Here is a 20,797-nt window from a genome sequence, read left to right as displayed (position 1 = left end):
GTTTTGAGAGATACTGAGCAGATTCTCACTTACACACCTCTGATTGGTCATTATCACAGAAATCCCTGTGATTGGCTGCAAAACTCAACGCTGAAAAATCACATTCAGCGCATTGAACTTACATGACACAACCAGATCACTTTAATTTACTTATTATTATTTTTTAGTTAACAATACAAATGATATATTACTCATAGTATTATAACACGTATTAATCCTGCAATAAAAAGATATGACTTGCATTGACCTGACCAGGCAGCCGCCACACCCTGCCATACCCTGGTTGTGCTGCTTCATATTTTTTTGAAAACAGTGATTCTTTTTTTATGATTAGAATTTTTCTTTGATAAATAGAAAAATCAAAAGAACAACATTTGTTTTTAAATCATTTGTAACAATCTAAAAGTCTTTCCCGTTTAATCAGTGTAATACTCAGTATTTTAGACAGTTCTTCCAATAAAGTTTTTTTTTTGTTAATGAATGGAAAAATCGTAATTTTTCTGGTACTTTTTGACAACCCCTGGGTCGCTGAAAAGAGCAGCATTGATATTCAGTGTAACTTCACATTTCATGCTCCACGAAACATATAACGACTGAACTGCTATTCTTCACCTCCATCTCTCCTGCTCCTCTCTTTCCTCACACAATAATGAACACGGAACTGGCGAGGCTTCTGTATGCCTACGCCTCTCAGACGGCGCACATAATTGTTTCTCTCTGTCTCCGCTGGCATCTGAGCTGCTGTGTGAGAGGTGAATGGCCTGTCATACCCTTAATGAGCTCAACCCACACTAAAGTCAACTGTGCTCGGCCCGTTAGACCAAGCCATTTGCATTAACGAACAGAGAGAAAACACACATCGCCTCGCCTACCAATTACTGTCTGTGGCCAGATCTCTTTGTGCAAGTTGTGCGTGTTTTTGTGTGTGCCCTCTGATCGTGTTTTATGCATGACCTTGTGATTCTGCAAGTGAAAATTGTTTTTATGAGCACGTGTGTGTGTTTGACGGTGGGTGGTAGTAATGCATGAATATATATTCAGGTGAGCAGGAAAGCTCATGGAGCGCTGCTCGACATTGGCCTAATGATGGTGTGTGTCACCACTTTGGCCCCGCAGTCAATTAGCACAGACAGAGAAACTGTTTCACACACACAAGGCAAATCAAATTACCTATCTGCCCTCATCCCTTGATCCCGTTCAGCCTCCGTTATTTATTCAGAGGAGCCACCCGTTCATTTGGGCACAACGGGAGCCCGGGGTGATGCTGCAGGTGTGTCTGTGTGTTGTGTTGATGAACACACAGGGGTCAAGAGTGTGTAAAGTGTGCTATCTTCACCTGGGGTCAAGTATGTGAACCGATAAAGTCTATTTTTAGGTGGGCACATGTGTAATCTATATAAAAAAAAAAACTCAGGCTCATTGGAAATACAATAAGTGGCTACATTTCAGCTAAAATGCAAAAACATTTATACCAAGGCTCCATAAAATGTTTTATTTATGTTTAAATTCCTTTTTATTTCCAATTTTTCTGGATTCCATTTTAATGGTTAAATTACATTTCAGTAATCAAAAAACTTCTATTTGAAATAAACAACACTTTAACAACAATGTATTAATAGTAAAAAAATAGGACCCTATCTGTTTAAAATATATATATATATATTATGTTGCAATGGTTTAAAAAAACATGTCTAATCAATTGATTTCACTAAACATTAACCATATTTTCTTTTTTTTGTAATTCTGTGTTGTCTGTTTACATTTTTTCTGGATTCATGATTTAATACAAATGTCTTATCAGAAATAAAGTGACAATCAAATGAAGCCATAAAACACTAACATTTTGATTCATATTTTAAAATGTAATAAAAACAAATTTTTTGACAAACAAAGTGCTGCACAACACAACAAAGGTTTACTTTTTGAATTAAAGCATGAATGGAAATGGTCATATTCCTTAGAAACAGTTTGAATGATTTAACAATGACCTCTCAGAGCAGCTCTAGAGATGAAGTTCATGTCCTCATATAGTCAGATGCTCGAGCATATGTAGCACCCTTTCACACCAAAAGTGAAATGAATAAGCCTCAGGATGAAGGAAATGCATATTTATGCCTGCACTCAAACAAACCTTCCAGCTGTGCTATCATTCCGGATTGAAGAACACTATACAGGAGAAGGAAGTTCAACACTCTTATTTCTAAATCTAATATGGCATTTTCTTTGAGGTTGGAATTGTAGACTTCGGTGAGAAAGTTTAATAAAAATTAGGATAAATTGTAAGGATCATAAAAGTTTTGCAAAACCTAAATCTAAAATAAAGAGCCATTCTGCAAAGTTTCAGTAAATTGCTTTAGATCTGCTTCTAGGGGCCGTGGGTGGATTAAATGTATTGAATCGTTCTGTTCACTTTTGCTCATTTATATACATTTCAATTACTTGGACGTTAGTCCACCAGCTGGGGTTTAGAGGGTGGTGGTGGTGTGTGTGTGTGTGTGTGTGTAATTCAGTAAACTTCAGTCAGACTGCGTGGATCTGACACAGATCTGATTAGGTCTCTGCAGTGAGCTTCAGAGCTGCTGTAATTAAGCTGTCAGTCAAACGCTGGTTACATGGGGAGGAAATAAACACCAGCACATAATGTGAGAGGAAACTTATGATTATGATTGTGTAGGCCAATTAGCAATTATTTAATAAATTACAAATATTTATGTTTTATGTACTACTGTGTTACAGTATTTTGTGTTTTTTTATGTGCTTTCTAGTGCACAAAGACTCTAGTATTAAATCGTGAATAGCTTTTAAATTCCAGTTCAATTGTAATTTGTGCATACAATGAAGTGCAGTTTCTTAATAATATCTTTCATTTTTCACACACACACACACACACACACACACACACACACACACACACACACACACACACACACACACACACACACACACACACACACACACACACACACACACACACACACACACACACACACACACACACACACACACACACCATATGTCCATTTCGTTCAGAAACATTAGATGATATGAACTAATAAATGTTCAAAATTGTTTTTCTCTAATGTTTGGAATTTTAGAGAGAGAGAGAGAGAGAGGACCATAATAGAAAAACACATCATTTATTAATTAGTCATCTTCTTTACACTAAGTGTTTTTAAATGCTGTATGGTCCAATTAAAATCTGTTTTGATGGCCATGTTAATTGCTTTGACAGTAATTTAGTTAAATGTCAAAACAGTTACTATATATAAGTGAGTAAAAATGAATAATTAACCAAAACGTAAATTATTATGTGTGTCACAAAACTCATTGTTGAAATGAAATTCCGCTTTTGTATTGATTTTTTTTTTTTTTTGATTAAATTCGTTAAATTCTTCATGGGATTCCAAACTGAATTCCTATTCAAGTCCCTGTTGGGTGTAGCCAATTCATTTTAAATTCATACTCAAAATATTAAAGTAAGTCAGTTCTTAGGGTATTCTCTCACAATAAAGTTTTTGGTGTTGACCTGAAATAACTTCATGTTGGAGTTCAGTTTGTGTGAATTTTAACCTTCCCTGACTGTGATGTCCCAAATTTAAATGCAATCTAAAATTCCATTTATTTGGCTTTGTACTGTATGTGTGCGTTTGATGAGAATGGGAGAAATGCGTCTTGACAAATGTCTGTTTTAATGGACGAGAGTGTCTTTACAGTGGATGGAAAGCTCAAACGTGTTCTCTACCCCACTCTTCTCTTTGTCAGGTGGTGTTCGAAGGGATCCGTGGAAATGGCTTTGAGGGAGACATTGCTGTCGATGACGTTTCTGTTACCAAGGGGAAATGCAAACAAAAGGATAGCGTGGACAAAACAGGTCTGTACCATCAGCAACACTTCTACAGCACAGAAGACACCCTCAGTAATGAACTTGTGAATACAAAATACAAGAACATGTGAGTGATGAAACAGCACTGACAACTCTGCTTAACCTTATTTACACATCATTATGTTGTTCCAAGACTTACTTACTTCTGTTGAATACAAAATTGGAACTTTTTGGTCACTCTTTTTCATACAGTTACAATGAATGGGGACTTTCAAGCTTCAAAAAGGGTGAAAATGCACCATAAACGTATCATGAGGGGCGGCAGTGGCTCAATGGTTCATGTAGGTTGTCTACAAACCGGAAGGTTGGTGGTTCAATCCCCGGTTCCACCTGACCAAGTGTCGAGGTGTCCATGAGCAAGACACCTAACCCCAGCTGCTCCCGACGAGCTGGGTGGCGCCTTGCAGGGCTGACGTTGCCGTCGGTGTATGAGTGAGTGAGTGAATGGGTGAGTGAATGTGAGGTAAAATGTAATACAAACATTTGTATTACATTTTAAGTTTGTATAAAATGTAATACAAATGTATTACATTTGTATTACATTTCAGTAACACAAGATCTGATGTCATGCAAATCTTGGCATTAACCCGAGCTCTTAGTATATGTTCATTAGAAAAGATTTGTGAACGAACTGGTCTATCGAGTGGACTCTTTTCAAAGATTTGGTTGGTCCAGTTCACAAAACTGTTGGGAATCATTCATTCACGAATCACACTGACTCAGCAGCTGTTAACACTGTAAAGCCTGACATACTGTATGAAATAATAGTCATAAAAATCAGTTTTTTAACAGTTCAGAAATTAACCTTTAGATTGAGTATCATATTTTTGAGTATCATATTTGATACATTAGACTTTAATGGCTCATATATTACGATATAGTGAGAATATAGAGCTCATCCTCAAGGAAAAAAATGAGCAAAAATTTGCACTTTGGTGCGGTTCCTCATATTTATATGATCAAAAAGTAAGATGAAATTCTGATAGCTTGTAAATCAATGAGATCTTTAAAGCAGGATTGCAGTTATTATTGTGGAGGTAAAACATAATGCATTGCAATTCAATGATGATTGAGAGATAATTAATGTTTCTCAAAAGCCTGTTGTATCATATTTGGTACTCACATTTTAACATGATTTTTCAAATAAAAAATAATAATTATGAATGGATAATCAAGTAAACCTTAGTTGCTTAAGTGTTCATGTTAGAATATTACTAATAATTTAAAATATGTTATTAAAAATCATTAAATAATTCACAGCAAAAACACACACGACCACGTCCTGAAAGTGGATGCTTTTGAATTATACTAAAAGGCCTTTTACTTGCTAAGTATGAACTATCAATCAGACGACAGAAGCCCTGTAGAAGATTGTGTATGACAGTTTTTTTTAGCAAAGTGTTGATCGTGTTGATCATTAAGAGGCCTTCGAAATTTGCATTTCAAATATGATACAGTAAGCTTGAAAATAATAACTATAGTAATGAGATTTCAGTCTGTTTCTCACACAAAGTTGTTGGAATATGAAGCTCAAGTCATCTCATTTTATGATGCTTTTTTTCTTTGAGTTTTTAATAATACAGACAGAATATCAAACGGTTTGAAACGACATGAGGGTGACCCCTATAACTCGATTACAAAAGCAAGGTTTTAGAAATGAAATGTCAGTAAGTGTCCAGACTGTGAGCGCGCAGGAGAGATGCAGTGTTTGTGATGGAAGTACGCACTGGTGGAGGCAGCTGTTGTGGGCTGCAGGGGCTCAGGCACGGGGCCCGGGGCCCGGGCCTGTCAGCCTTGGCTTCTTCTCACCTCGTGCAGCCCTCTGATGGTGTGGCAGGCCTCAGGTCTCCTCCTGAATGCTGATCTTGGCACATGATGGGTATGAATGCATGCACACAGACAGGAAAAGGCCCAGCGCCAGACTCTGAGAGAGACAGGGAACTGTCCAGAACACCGTCCCCCTCAATACTCACCCGATGAACTGATAAAATATCATTCTCATTACTGTAATAAAGGAAAATATACCTTACAATTTATGATATATATGCATGATATGCATGGGCATACTTATAAAAATTAATAGTTAGGATAATTAAATGGACATACACTACCATTTAAAAGTTTTGGGCCGTAAGAACTAACTACGATATCTATGGATTTTTAAGGTAATCAGCTAACCTACTAAGTTCACTTTGTTATTGGTGTTTTATGCTATTTAAATATCTAAACGTTAGTGTGAAGAAGAAAAATTAAAAAACTTTTAAATATCAATATGCACATGCGAGGGACATTGGTTATGCTGGAAAAAATTTCATGAAGCACATACAAAAGACCTGAATCGGAAGCGATGTTATCTGTTTTCCGGCTTGGTCACGAGACGCTCGGCATAAAGCCTATTTGAAATGATTCGAGCTTTGTGACATGGTGCATTATCCTGCTGGAAGTAGCCATCAGAGGATTGGGTACATGGTGGCCATAAAGGCAAGGCAAGGCAAGTTTATTTATATAGCACATTTCATACACAATGGCAATTCAAAGTGCTTTACATAGAAGAAATTAAAATAAACAAAACAAGTAAGAATAATTAAAACAGTTTAGAATAAAAAATCAAATAAAGTAGTACTGGTCCACCCCTATCTGAGATGGAAGAGATTGAGCCGGTTTACGGTGCAACTGGACCTCTAGCCCAGGGACGTACTCTGCTGGGGTGGTGCTACACCAGTATTGCCCAGCGGGGCCCCCACAGAGCACGCTTCGTGTGCGCTGTCTGCTGCCGTTACCCTTAACGACGCTCTCAGCGACTTCTTATACAGCAGTATAACTTACTCCTTCACTCGCCTCATCGGAGTGAAGACTCTCCCGCTCTCCTTCAAAATCTCTTCCAGAGATTATAAAAATAAATAAATTAGAAATTAGAAAACAAACAAAGACAAAACCAGTACAGTAAAAACAGTCGGACGGACAGTGGCACAGTGCTCATTCAGTAAATGCATAGCTAAACAGATGTGTTTTGAGTCTGGATTTGAAAGTGACTACTGTAGGAGCACATCTGATCTCCTCTGGAAGCTGGTTCCAGCTGCGTCTGGCATAATAGCTAAAAGCAGACTCTCCATGCTTAGAGCGAACCCTTGGTATTTCTAGCTGATGTGATCCTAATGATCTGAGTGATCTGTTAGGTTTATATTCAGTGAGCATATCTGCAATATATTGAGGTCCTAGCCCATTGAATGATTTATATACCAGTAATAATACTTTAAAATCAATCCTAAATGTAACTGGGAGCCAGTGTAAAGACCTGAGGACTGGTGTGATATGTTCATATTTTCTGGTTCTGCTCAGAATCCTGGCAGCAGCGTTCTGTATGAGCTGCAACTGTCTTATGGTCTTTTTAGGAAGGCCAGTGAGGAGTCCATTACAATAATCCACCCTGCTGGTGATAAAAGCATGCACAAGTTTCTCTAAGTCTTGATTGGAAACAAAGCATCTAATTCTTGCAATATTTTTCAGATGATAGTATGCTGATTTAGTTATTGCTTTGACATGACTACTGAAACTAAGGTCTGACTCTAGAGACACACCAAGATTCCTGACTTGATTTTTAGTTGTTAGACCCCTATAGCGTCAAGGTATGTATCCACCTTGAGAACTTCATCTTTGTTTCCAAACGCAATGACTTCAGTTTTGTCTTTGTTTAACTGAAGCAAGTTTTGGCACATCCAACCGTTGACTTCATCAATGCATTGGCACAGGGAGTCAATGGGGCTGTAGTCATAAGGCGATAGGGCTAAGTAGAGCTGTGTGTCGTCTGCATAGCTGTGGTAAGCAATTTTGTTCTTTCTTTTCGGTTGGGAGCATATACAGGTTGAATAGGAGTGGTGCAAGAATTGAGCCTTGAGGGACTCCGCAAGTCATGGATGTCCACTCAGACTTATGGTCTCCTATACTCACATAATAACCTCTCCCTTCTAAGTATGACCTGAACCATTTTAGGACTATCCCAGAAAGCCCCACCCAGTTTTCCAGCCTGTCAAGAAGTATGCCGTGATCGACAGTGTCAAATGCAGCACTGAGGTCGAGTAGTACCAGCACTGATAATTTGCCTGTATCAGTATTTAAGCAAATATCGTTTATTATCTTTATGAGCGCTGTCTCTGTGCTGTGATGCGATCGGAAACCAAAATTTTCAAATTGTCAAAGTATCCATTTGTGCTTAAGAATTTGTTCAGCTGATTGAAGACAACTTTTTCAATGATCTTGCCTATGAAAGGAAGATTTGAGATCGGTCTATAGTTGCTCAAAGGGATGGACATGGTCAGAAACAATGCTCAGGTAGGCCGTGGCATTTAAACGATGCCCAATTGGCACTAAGGGGCCTAAAGTGTGCCAAGAAAACATCCCCCACACCATTACACCACCACCACCAGCCTGCGCAGTGGTAACAAGGCATGATGGATCCATGTTCTCATTCTGTTTACGCCAAATTCTGACTCTACCATCTGAATGTCTCAACAGAAATCGAGACTCATCAGACCAGGCAACATTTTTCCAGTCTTCAACTGTCCAATTTTGGTGAGCTCTTGCAAATTGTAGCCTCTTTTTCCTATTTGTAGTGGAGATGAGTGGTACCCGGTGGGGTCTTCTGCTGTTGTAGCCCATCCGCCTCAAGGTTGTGCGTGTTGTGGCTTCACAAATGCTTTGCTGCTTACCTCAGTTGTAACGAGTGGTTATTTCAGTCAAAGTTGCTCTTCTATCAGCTCGAATCAGTCGGCCCATTCTCCTCTGACCTCTAGCATCAACAAGGCATTTTCGCCCACAGGACTGCCGCATACTGGATGTTTTTCCCTTTTCACACCATTCTTTGTAAACCCTAGAAATGGTTGTGTGTGAAAATCCCAGTAACTGAGCAGATTGTGAAATACTCAGACCGGCCCGTCTGGCACCAACAACCATGCCACGCTCAAAATTGCTTAAATCACCTTTCTTTCCCATTCTGACATTCAGTTTGGAGTTCAGGAGATTGTCTTGACCAGGACCACACCCCTAAATGCATTGAAGCAACTGCCATGTGATTGGTTGATTAGATAATTGCATTAATGAGAAATTGAACAGGTGTTCCTAATAATCCTTTAGGTGAGTGTAGACTCATTACATGCAAAGTGAGATATTTCAAGCCTTTATTTGTTATAATTTTGATGATTATGGCTTAAAGATATGAAAACTTTTGCACAATATTCTAATTTTGAATTTGGGGTTTTAATAAGCTGTAAGCCATAATCATCAACAATTTTCAATCAATAATCATCAATAATTTTTCGAGTTTCACCTGTATGTACTTTTTCTTCACAAAAAGAGTACACTTTTAGGGAGTAGTATAAGTAGGCGAACTGAGACGCAGGATTGCTGTGCCCTAGTAAAATTTTCCTGAAAAGTCATGTCTGATTAGGTATAGTTACAGCATATGGATAGATACATCTGAAAATAGGCTCTGTGCCCCTCTTCCTTCACTTTTCCCCGTGGAATCCTCCACTTCAGTTGCAGTCTGTCAGACAATTTTTCATAAAATGACATTGTTTTCTCTAAAGACATGAAAGTGTCTTTATTCTTTGTTCGCACACAGCATCATACCGGTAATTTACTGGTAATGTTTCAACTTCTCATACCGGGAAATTGACATTTTTGAAAAGGTCCTGTTCACGCATGATCTCTTAACGGTAATTTACCAGTAAAGACGGTATGTGTGAAAGGGGCTAATGTTAAAGTATTCACTGTCATTTCTTGATAATTTTATTATGTCCTTGAATAAAATTATGACATTTTTTCAGAAAAAAAAAATCTTATTGACACCAACTTTTGAACACATTATTGAGTGTATAATTGTGGTATTGTATTTTTATATCACCAAACATTACTGTATCACTGAATTTGGATCACACACAAAAAAATATTTAGGCTTGGAAATGTGTTTAATGGTCATGTAAATAATGTCACATTGCAAAAATTCTTGCTAAAAGTATTGGCTTTATTTTATTTGATAAAAATACAATTTCTTATTATTTTTTGTGATGGATGGATGGATGGATGGATGGATGGATGGATGGATGGATGGATGGATGAATAGACAGACAGACGGATAGACAGACAGACAGACAGACAGTATAAAAAAAAAACCTTTATAACATTCAGTGTCCAAGGCAGCGGCTCCTTATCAGCTAACCTTGAAGATAATACAGACACTCCAGCAGAGAGAAGCTCTCCCTGCTACCAAAAGAAAGACTGAAACTTCAACATTTCCCTTCATAGCATTATGCCTATTACAACTACAGAGACATTTAGCTAGACAAAACCAATATATATGTAAAATATCAATATAAATGTAAAGTAAAAATGAATATAAGCATATATGAATATGACTAGATTATTATATTTGGATGATAAATGGAATAAAAGACTGAAGAGATTGTTGAAGATTGTTAATTTGGCCTTTCTTGTAGAGAGCAAAGATGTTCAAGGTTGCTCTCTTGCACAACAGTCCTCCTCAGAAGCCATATACACAGTTATCAAAGAATTATTCAGATCAGGACAAAAGCAATACATGAAAAATAATACATACTATTATAACTATGAAGAGTTTTACGATAACTGTCCTTAAAGGGGGGGTGAAACACTCAGTTTCACTCAATCTCATGTTAATCTTGAGTACCTATAGAGTAGTATTGCATCCTTCATATCTCCAAAAAGTCTTTAGTTTTATTATATTTATAAAAGAAAGATAGGCTGTATCGAGTCTTTCCGGAAAAACCCGAGCGGGTGGAGGCGTGACGTGTGGGCGGAGCTAAATAATCACGACACGAGCGCGAGAAACTTTTGCGTTGAGAGCGTCTGGAAGCTGTGAGTGACATCCGAAAATAAACCATAGCTAACAATCAGATAGTAATCCCATGCAGAACAAGGATCTAAACAATACTAAGGTTCATACAGAACGCGTTTTTGTGAGGGCAGTGAAATGGGTGAAAAACATAAGGTCTCGAGCGTTTTTTTAAAAATAGAAATGATTTGAACTTGAGCGCAGTGTTTTTAGAACACCATGTCATGCGCGAGTTTTACAACATTTGTGTGTTGTAAACAGACAGACTCGTGGTTTATGAGGACATGATTTATTTTTACAATAAACAAACTGACACCTACAGTGGCCAGCTAAACAAATGTATTTAAACACACACACACACACACACACACACCATACATCGCATGCTCCATAGATACATTAACTGTATGTGATCATGTTGTTTACTTGCTGTGCTTACACGCCGATAGTTAACAACTCACAGACATTTGAAGCAGTTTTACTCACCGCCTGCGGTTCCAACGCACGACCGTGAACCTTTATCGTTGGGACTGCTCCATCTTTAAGTATTAGGCGATCTGCAAATCCGGCGTTGAACTGGGCCTTGTTTATAAAACTATTACCGTCGAAATGAAGGGAACAAACAAAAACACTTGCACAACTCCGTTGCTGCTCTGGAAAAACAAAATCCATCCACAGATCCCTTAACGCTGGGTTCTTTGGAAATTTGTGCAGTGTTGTCTTGCCCTGGCAACCAAAAACACACTTTTTTGGTGCCATTTTTTTAATTGCAGCGCAGCCGAGCCCAGCGCTCTGATGGGCATAGGCGTACTCTCGCACGCACTAGGCTACAGATGCGCGCGCGCCCTTCCGGGAGAAGTGCCCTAAGACCCGTATAAGGAAATTCCGGCGACTCTGACGTCACACACGCCCGTATTCGAAAAAAACTTTCGGAAACTTGTGACAAACCGGAAGGAGTATTTTTGGAACAGAATTACTCCATCAAACTTACAACTTCATTTTTGAAACTTTGTCCATGTTTAGCATGGGAATCCAACTCTTTAACAGTGTAAAAAACTCACTATGCATGAAACAGCATTTCACCCCCCCTTTAAAAAAAAAAAAAACCTCACTTGCTCAGCGCTCGTATAGAATAATGTCCTGAATCAAAGACCTGAATCTTCATCACATATTCAGGGCATATAGTTCATTTTGATAGATTGAAGCCTTGACCTTCTTGCTCTGAATATTAAAAATGGCAGAACCCTTATTCCTACTCTGGTAATTCTGTGAAGAACATGTTCTTGTCATATTTCCTACCAAAAATCAAGAGAAAGGGAATAAAACATATTTTGCTTAAAGAAAACGAAGCATATTCTCAATTTTTTACCCTACAGTTCTCATTACCATAATGCTAAAAATATCAGTCTTATTAGAGTAATGTAATATTGGGATGTCGAGAGTTCTTATAAAACACAAAATCCCAATGCGCGCGTGTGTGTGTGTGTGTTGAAAAAACATTATTTTTGTACTTCTGTTTGGTGGTGCCAGTTGTTAAGAAATTACACAGTTCACTAAATTACCTAAGATTATCTTCATATACATTCAGAAAGGTTATTCTAATTGTTTCCTTTCCAGTCTAACTGTTTAATTGGCCAGATGTTCTCACACTTTAGAGCCACATTCTTTAAGTTTTTTCATTTTTTAATAAACAGCTAGAATTTAGCATATATAATAGACCAACCTTTAACACTCCTGTGTATACCACATAATAAACCATACCACATGTAGTTTCCTTTTTTATTAGCATTATTTTTATGGTGGATTTACTTTAAATGGGACATATGAAAATTCAAGAAGATTGTCATCAGGAATATAATTAGGTGTGACACAACATGATCTCAACTTATTTGCTGAAAGGCATGTAAGTGAGCATTAGCACTTAGTCCGAGGAGGTCTAGAATTCAATTTGGTCCACTTTCAACACCACTGATTGGTAGTTGTGTTTGGTTAAAGTTTACCTCACTACAATTAAATCCTAATCTAATCATGACAAACTATATGTCCTTAGAAAGGTCTAAGACTCCTAAATAGATATTTTACCACTGTTTTTTGTTACATTTGTAGGAACAGTAATAGATGAATTTATGACAAGAGTGCATCTAAAAAAATCTACATCATAACAGGAGTTCTGACCTTTGTCACAAAAAGTCGACGCACAGACTTTGGTTTTCATGCTAAAAGTTCATAATAAAACATATAATCCAGTATTTGTCAATAAAAAATTATAAAATAATATTATCCTCTAAAATATAATATTATTTTTTATCGCCTATTTTATTACATCACATATTTTAGTAGTTATCATAAATTAGGTATCATTTGAAAGCTTACGAACTCAGAATTCATCCTGTGAAAACCGTTTTGAAATTGAACGTTGCGTTACCATAGAAACGGTACTCTAAATTATTTTATCGGGCTCCTCCCCTTTTGGGCGTCGTCATGTTTCATAATTTATGATCAAAACCTTTTCTAATCTTGACAAAACACGTATTGTCAGAAAGGTCTGAGTCTCAAGGTTCCATATTTTGTGACAGAAATGTATTAATTTGTTATGGCAGAATGCGTTCAATTAAATTCAATGGAATGTATGTCACCTGGTGGCTTTTTTTGGTATTACGCCTAAACAAAATTCTCAGGGGAATTTCAATTTTTGTGATATCAACTTCAAATTTGGAACACAACTTGGTTAGATATATGGCTTTGATTTTATAGTAAATTAACTTTAAAAAATATTTGTAAAATATATATTTTATGTAAAAGAAAAAATATTAAGTACAGTTGATTTACTGTAAATTTAAACTTCCATAACTTTTTTATACTTTCATTTTTTGAAGTGCTTTAAATAATCTGCTGAGTGTTTTCTTTAAAACAAGACCAAACGTATAGGTCAATATTCCAAAGCATTCTTGAATTACAACCATTTAAGTTTGAATAGTGCATTTTAATGTCCATTCTCAAAAAGGGGAGTGACAGTTAAGGGGTTAAATCAAGCTGGGTTTTTTTCTTTCCATCAATGCCAAAAACATGAACAAAACCCACAAATTGGAAAAATGACCCGAAACCGATTCGCCTACATGCAGGCGCCCCTGCGCGACACGCCAAAGCATGTGCACTTCCCGCTAGGCATTAGATTCTCCTGACAGTAACATGTACGGACATTTTCATATACCAATCCACAAGCCTACAGCTCCAGCCTGATATTTTCCAATTTTAAATTGTTAAACACCTCAGGAACCTGTCATGCTAAGTGAAAAGTAAAAAAAGCTCCATTATTATTTCAAGTTTTAATGTAAGCTTATACCTTAGTCTCTGGAAGCGTACAGCCCTGCTCTCTCCTCTGTACCTGGGTCGGCATGAACACTGGTGTTATATCACACACATGCGCGGCCCACACAGTTAAACCTGTTCATGCCGCCCACAGGTGCTGAGCTGTGCTTACACACAGGAAAGTGTAACGCGAGCTGCGTGAGGCGCACCGCAGGGCAGAACAAAACAGCCAAATTAATGATTAAGATCAATCATTGTGAAAGCTCCCTCACAGAGAGAATATTCCAGCTCTCAACCGCACGGATTGCTGATAGCTGTTGTTTGTTCGGGAAAAGTTGTGTGTGTGTGTGTGTACAGCTAGCAGGCTCTGTCTCTGACCCATGAGGCTTTAATGTAGAGGAACTGTGCATTCATCAATGAAACTCTGCTCTTCTTTGATGTTTTCCAGGGTCTTTCCTGTTATCCAGTACATTTGGAACTCATTCAGAAGTCTGTTCTGTTTGAGATCCTTTCAACATGATTATTTACACTACACAATTAATAGGATATGCCTAAAAGGATGGGAATAAATTGCTAAAAATTGGCCAATTTTCTCACTTAAAATTTCCATGCGAGACAAACCAACTAATACCACAAAACAGAATTAATAACAGAGTTCTGCAGGGATGATGTATTGTACAGCAAAGTGCAGAAATTAGCATTTTAGCACTTCCGGTTCCATCCCTCTGAAGTCAATGGGTTTTTGAATGGGTTTTGGTTAAATGCCTGAAATAAGGTCTGTGGTTCACACAAGCTCAAGCTATTTTCTCGACATTTTATTCTACGACATTAAGTACATCAGTATTACAGTATGTCGGGGACATTGAACGTCATCATCCGAAAAGGAAAACTCATCCACTCACTAGTCTGCTTTCACAGCCGCATTGTTTTTATAATCATAATAAATCATTTATAGGCTATTTTAGCATTTTACTTCTGCTGATTGTATTTAGGCTCTAAAATTCATAAACGTGGTGTTCATTTTTGAAGATTAACAATATGTGAAGAAAACAAATCATAAACGTTTGTTGGACATCTTCTTTTCTGCAATAATCCAAAAGCCAATGTAAAAATCCTATAGGGTTTTCGTCGAGGGAACCAGGGTGATGCTAACTTTCAGGTCGGCCTACAAAAATATGTCATCACTGCAGCGCTCTATACGTAGGCTGCGTCCAAAATCGCACACTCTCTCTCTCTCTCTCTCTCTCTCTCTCTCTCTCTCTCTCTCTCTCTCTCTCTCTCTCTCTCTCTCTCTCTCTCTCTCTCTCTCTCTCTCTCTCTCTCTCTCTCTCGTATGTTATTTTGAATGTATGTTGTATATTGTATGAATGTGTGTAGTATGAATGTAATCCGGACGTACTACATTTGCCATGTAGTCACTGTCATGTGACCAACCATTTGCTTCACTGCCATTCACAAATCCTCTCCCGTGGCCTCATGGGATAGTAAAGTGTCCATCAATCTGACACAGATTATAGCCTATATATTTACTCTACAAACTAACTCTACGAACATGGAAAACTGTTAACCAGATCGTAAACTAATGAAGATGGAGAATGGGAGCGCTGTGTGCTCAGGCTCTGGCGTTCTCAGCGCCGTCAAAATAAAAGTCACGACAACAAGCATGGTTTACATCACTGCAGAGTTCCTACTGGTGGTGCAAATTAAACCAGGAAAATGGCCCTATAGGGGAACATTTAGTTTTCGGGGAACCACCCTGGTGCCTAGTTCCTAGAACTACCCAGTGCGAAAGGGGCTATCGAGGTCTTATAAAGCGAAACAATCAGTCTGTGCAAGAAACTGAACATTATTTACAACATTATGACCTGTAATCTACAGCATTCATGGCAGTCTAGAGGGCGAGCTTCCTGTCACATCATGATGCATGTGCGGGAGCAAACACACGTGAGCTGACACTGTGTTTGTTTACAACAGAGGAGGACGACGTGTGTGTTGTATTGTTCATCAAAATGGTACTCAATTTCGCTTATCCAGGGGGTCGCAACCTATAGTTAAAATTAAGATTAAGTTCGCTTGCACGATCTCAATCAGGAAGATTGACTTTTCACAGATTCCCAATGCGCATATGTGATTATGCGACAGGAAGTTTCCGCTCCAAGCTGCCATGAACGTGCTCAGGTATTACAGGTAATCAGTGTTGGGAAAGTTCACTTTCTACATGAACTAGTTCAAAGTTCAGTTCACAAATTTTAAAATGAACTAGTTCAGTTCATAGTTCATACTTCACAATTTTGAACTAAGTTCACGGTTCCAAAAAATGAACTAGTTCATAGTTCTTTTTTTCAATATGTTGCTGCGAGCTATTTTTTTTTAAATTATTGCCACAACCCATATACAACCACTACAGCAATTATTTTATCGCGGGCAAAGTTTGCACAGAAATGTACGATTTTTCCCATCCTCACCGACCTTGTCTTAAAACTGATCATACGATGCGACGCCTCCTAGATGCTTTGTCGACTACATGCTGCTTCTTGTCTTGATGACGCACGCGGCGGCCGCGGTGCGACACTGGTGGCTTGTGTTGCCAGATTGGGTGTTTTTTCGCTACATATTAAGGCCTGTTTACGTGTGTTCGCCTGGAAGGCTCTATAGAAATCTGGCACCCTAATGAACGAAGTTAAACTGAGAGAGCGTGCGTTCACAGACACCAGAATGAACGCGTTCAGAGTTCATCAGGCAGTAATACAGTACGTTCAGTTCACGTTCGCCCAAAATATGAACGAGTTCATGAACTATCGTTCAATGAACGCGTTCAGGCACAACACTGCAGGTAAAAATATTGTAAATAATGTTCAGTTTCTTGCACAGACCGATCGTTTTGTCTCATAAGACCTCAATGTATCGTCAGGAGCCATGGGTAAAAAATTTGTTTTGCCTGTATATGTTTATTTTGACGATAACCATTGATTTGCATTATATGAATCACCAAGGACCACGGTTTCAGCTTAAAATCTTCTTTGCTGTTCTACTGAAGAACAAGACCCATATATTGGGGATGGCCTGAGGGTGAACTATCCCTTTAAGACATGAAAACGTACTGCATTTAAGGAATGACCCGCATCTCTTCTGCTCTCCTCTGGCCTGTTCTGCTCGAGGTGCTGCCCATGGGAGCTCAACCGTGAGCTATTCCTTCTTTAGAGATGAATGATGATTGGCTCTGGCGTCCCATGTGTTACTGCGTCCCCATAAATCACACCATGACTGGGATTTGGCTGTAGGGTGGAAAGACTGAACGGGTATAGAACGAGAGAGAAAAAAGTATGTGTGATTCGAAGCGAAGGTGACCTGTTGAATCGGAATTAGAAATCTAAAGGCCCCACAAAACACACACACACACACACACACAAACAATAAATCTTGTTACGGTGGCACTGACTGTTGATAGATCAGTTTTTATGCACTTTATTAACTAATTTCCCTATCTCTCTGATTTTATGTTATAATAATAGGCCTATTATTTAGAAGTAAAGATGCACAGGTGGATATGTAGCCTTTCAAAATACACACACACACACACAGCCCACTCTCAAAATTACCCGCCTCCTTCAAAGGTCCTTGAGAGAGATGTCACGGCTCACACAATCTCGTTCTATATTGAAAAGGAAGAATAAAAAGCTTTATTATGAATATATTGATTTCCTGCTAGCCAGAAAAATCCTTGATATAAATTCATATTGATTTTTTTAAACAATACCTGCTCTTTATTTATTAAACCCATTTTGTTGGCAGATTGCATGCATAATTAAACCTGCACGTGTACGTGTGTTGTGATTGGAGTCGCTGCTTTTTAAATAACGCTACAAGCATGTTTCGTTTCGTCCAGACCTCATCATCTTCTGAGGCCATTTCCTGTGAGCTGTGCCGGAAGATATTACTCAACTTTACCTCTGAGACATAATGACTTGTAATTGTCCTCATGCAGGTCATCCGTCTTCCGTAGCTCATAGATATTACCGCTTACGGCCTCCGGTTCAGTCAGGCGATGATGCCAGCCGCTGTAACCCCATCCGTCCGATCCATTATTTCAGTGTCCCGTGCTTCTTTGTGCCAAAAGCTCGGCAGGAAAAAGAAACCATTTACAACAGCATCCCACATACGTGGATGCTTCCGTTATCAAAAGGATTCTGACCCGGCAGCTATTGTGTGGTTAAGATTAAGAGATGTTTTTCTTTACAAAAGCTTTTTATGAGCTAGGTATCAAAGTGCATTTCCCCATTTTGGATGCTTTGAATTAGACTTGCAATGCTTTAGGCTTTAAAACAGTCACTTCTCATGATGTGCAGCTCTTGCTTTGTACAAAATGTAAGTCATAGGTCACATCCACTGTCAAATTCTTTTGCAAAACTTGTACCTTTAGGGCTACAGCAACTTGTCACTAGGGCAGTACCCTCAAAGGGACAATGTTGCACCTTATCTGGCCTTAAAGGGTGCATATTAGTACTATTACCAACTACTATAAACCTTTTAAGGGTACAAAGTTGCCACATTTGTGCTAATTTTTTTGTGTTTTTGTGGATTTTTGAGTGTTGGTATTAGTACTTCCCACATATAATACTTACAAAAAAAAGCACCTGGTTCCACAGGAATGATCTGTTGTAGAATTGTTGCATTCAACTGTATAAATGTAGGCTATCAAATGTATTTTCCTGTAACACACCAACAAATGTGACAAAATTCCAATCAGAAGCGAAGAAATTCTCTGGTATATCACAGTATACTCACTACAAAAAACTAGACTACACCACTGATGCCGCCCTAACTACATCTACCCCTAACCGATAAAAACTTTATTATTAAACACAGGTTAGACACTTTATTTACACTTTTCAAAGTGGGGGGCTGGTATATCACAGTATACTCACTACAAAAAACTAGACTACACCACTGAAAGCAATGTAGGAACTTCAGTGAAACACACTATCAAGGAGCAAATTTTCAGCAATACTGTATTCTTCTGGAGCCGTGATGCTCATGTTAAAGATGCGGGTTTAAATCCCACTAGCTTCCACAATACTTTCTTGTCCCCTTTCCAAAATGAAGGGAAATAACCAAGTTGTAGTATAAAGAGTGTAATAGAGTGTTTGTCTTTCTGTTTACAGCAGTTCTGTCTGGGACACACCAGAGTCTCCACCTTCTCCCAGTGATCGTCCACCTGGTCGGCACCATCTGCCTGACGTTCCTCCTTAGATGATAAAGATACCCCCGAGCACACACCGCCAGCGTAGAACGACCCCCGCGGCAGCAATAAGAACTGCCCCGACATGTGACCACCCTTCCTGCCTTCCTCATTTCCTCCTGTGTTTCCTGCTTCTCATGTACTTTGTCCCGACTTCACAACACTTCTTACGATTCATGTCTGCTTTTTCTTTAGTATCATCTTTTGTAGTCACTCATTGAGCTTTTACCTGCTATGTGGCATCTTTTATGTTGCCATAAAACTATTCTTTTCCATATGTCTTGACACCTTCACCTCAACCGCCCCTTTTCCTACTTGTGTATGTATCTGACACACCAAAGTGTCAACTGTTACCAAAGATGACGGAGGGCTTACGGGATGAACAGATGGCTGAAAGAGTGACAAGGATGTCCTTTCCCCAAATGAACTACTTTTTTTCCACAGACTCAAGTGCATGGAGATGCAATTTCCTTAAGACGTTAAGATTGCAAGGAATGAGCAAAACGAGTGGTCACGAAGTTACTGATGACCTGAATGGACCTGTACATGCACGTGTATATGATGTATTGGAAAGTGTCGAGCTACGGAAAAGACAAACAGACTCCGATTGAAACTTCTACGACTATGACAATGTGAATCTAAAGAAGCACAAATTTATATCTTTTTTTTTTTTTGGTAGCTATTTTTGGTTCCTTTACGTGGTATTCCGTCAGTCTGGGTTTGCTGTACACTTCTTGTCCTTTGGCTTTCTTTACTGTGTGCCACTGCTGCATTGCCGTTCAGTTTGTTATGGAATATAATTTGGTTCTGAAAACGACACAATGTGAACTTTGGACCAGAAGAGCATCAGTTACCTCACCCTCAATTTACAAGATTCATAAAGCATCTGGACAAACTGCTGAGAACGATCACTCTCGCTTCAATCAAACTGCCGGGATAGCGTTGACTCACTGGGTCGGTCGTTCTCCTTCAGCAATAGGACCGTACCTCTGACTGCAATGAACGTTCTCCTCTTCATGGATATGGGCAAATGGACTCCAACAGATGAACGCCTCTGGACAGATAAACTGCACTCTTGGCTTTGATGTTCAAGAATTTCATTTTGCATAGCGTTAGAGAGAAATCGCATGTACGTGCTAGCTCTACAAGGGTTGCCATTGACAAACTATTTTATTTTGGAAGTTTTGAGATGGCAGCAAACAGTGTTGATATGAAAGGCACACAATGTTCATTGTTGAAGCATCCTATAGTAATGCTGCATTCCATTTACATTGGAAAGTTGGACTTTCCAGCTTGCTACTTGGAATATTGCAATATATTGCCACTTGAAGTTGCTTGAACTTGATATCTTGTTGAAATCCACAACTTTTGGCAAGAGGGTGGCATCCAGTGAGATGCACATATTTAAGCCGGGCTCAGACTACAGGAGTTTTTAAAATCTTAACCCGATTGTGAAATCTGGTTGCATCACACACATAAGGAGAATCTTCACAGATTTTCT

At 38.6% G+C, this 20,797-nt stretch overlaps 1 protein-coding gene across 1 annotated transcript in view; it reads left to right on the top strand.

The window, feature by feature from the left end:
• The window catches only part of LOC130085056 (MAM domain-containing glycosylphosphatidylinositol anchor protein 1), a 245,484-nt gene extending 225,941 nt beyond the window's left edge, over positions 1–19,543 (top strand). The window contains exons 17-18 of the mRNA XM_056250613.1: positions 3,763–3,871; positions 19,220–19,543. Coding sequence (XP_056106588.1) covers positions 3,763–3,871; positions 19,220–19,311 — 201 coding nt within the window. The 3' untranslated portion in view covers positions 19,312–19,543. The remainder of the gene's footprint in view (positions 1–3,762; positions 3,872–19,219) is intronic.
• Positions 19,544–20,797: the final 1,254 nt, after the last annotated feature.

Source organism: Rhinichthys klamathensis, unplaced genomic scaffold (genome assembly GCF_029890125.1).
Source record: "Rhinichthys klamathensis goyatoka isolate OS25496 unplaced genomic scaffold, OSU_Roscu_1.1 h1tg000072l_1, whole genome shotgun sequence".
Taxonomy (NCBI): domain Eukaryota; kingdom Metazoa; phylum Chordata; class Actinopteri; order Cypriniformes; family Leuciscidae; genus Rhinichthys; species Rhinichthys klamathensis.
Note: the sequence above shows the minus strand (reverse complement) of the source record. Positions and strands in the feature narration are given on the sequence as shown.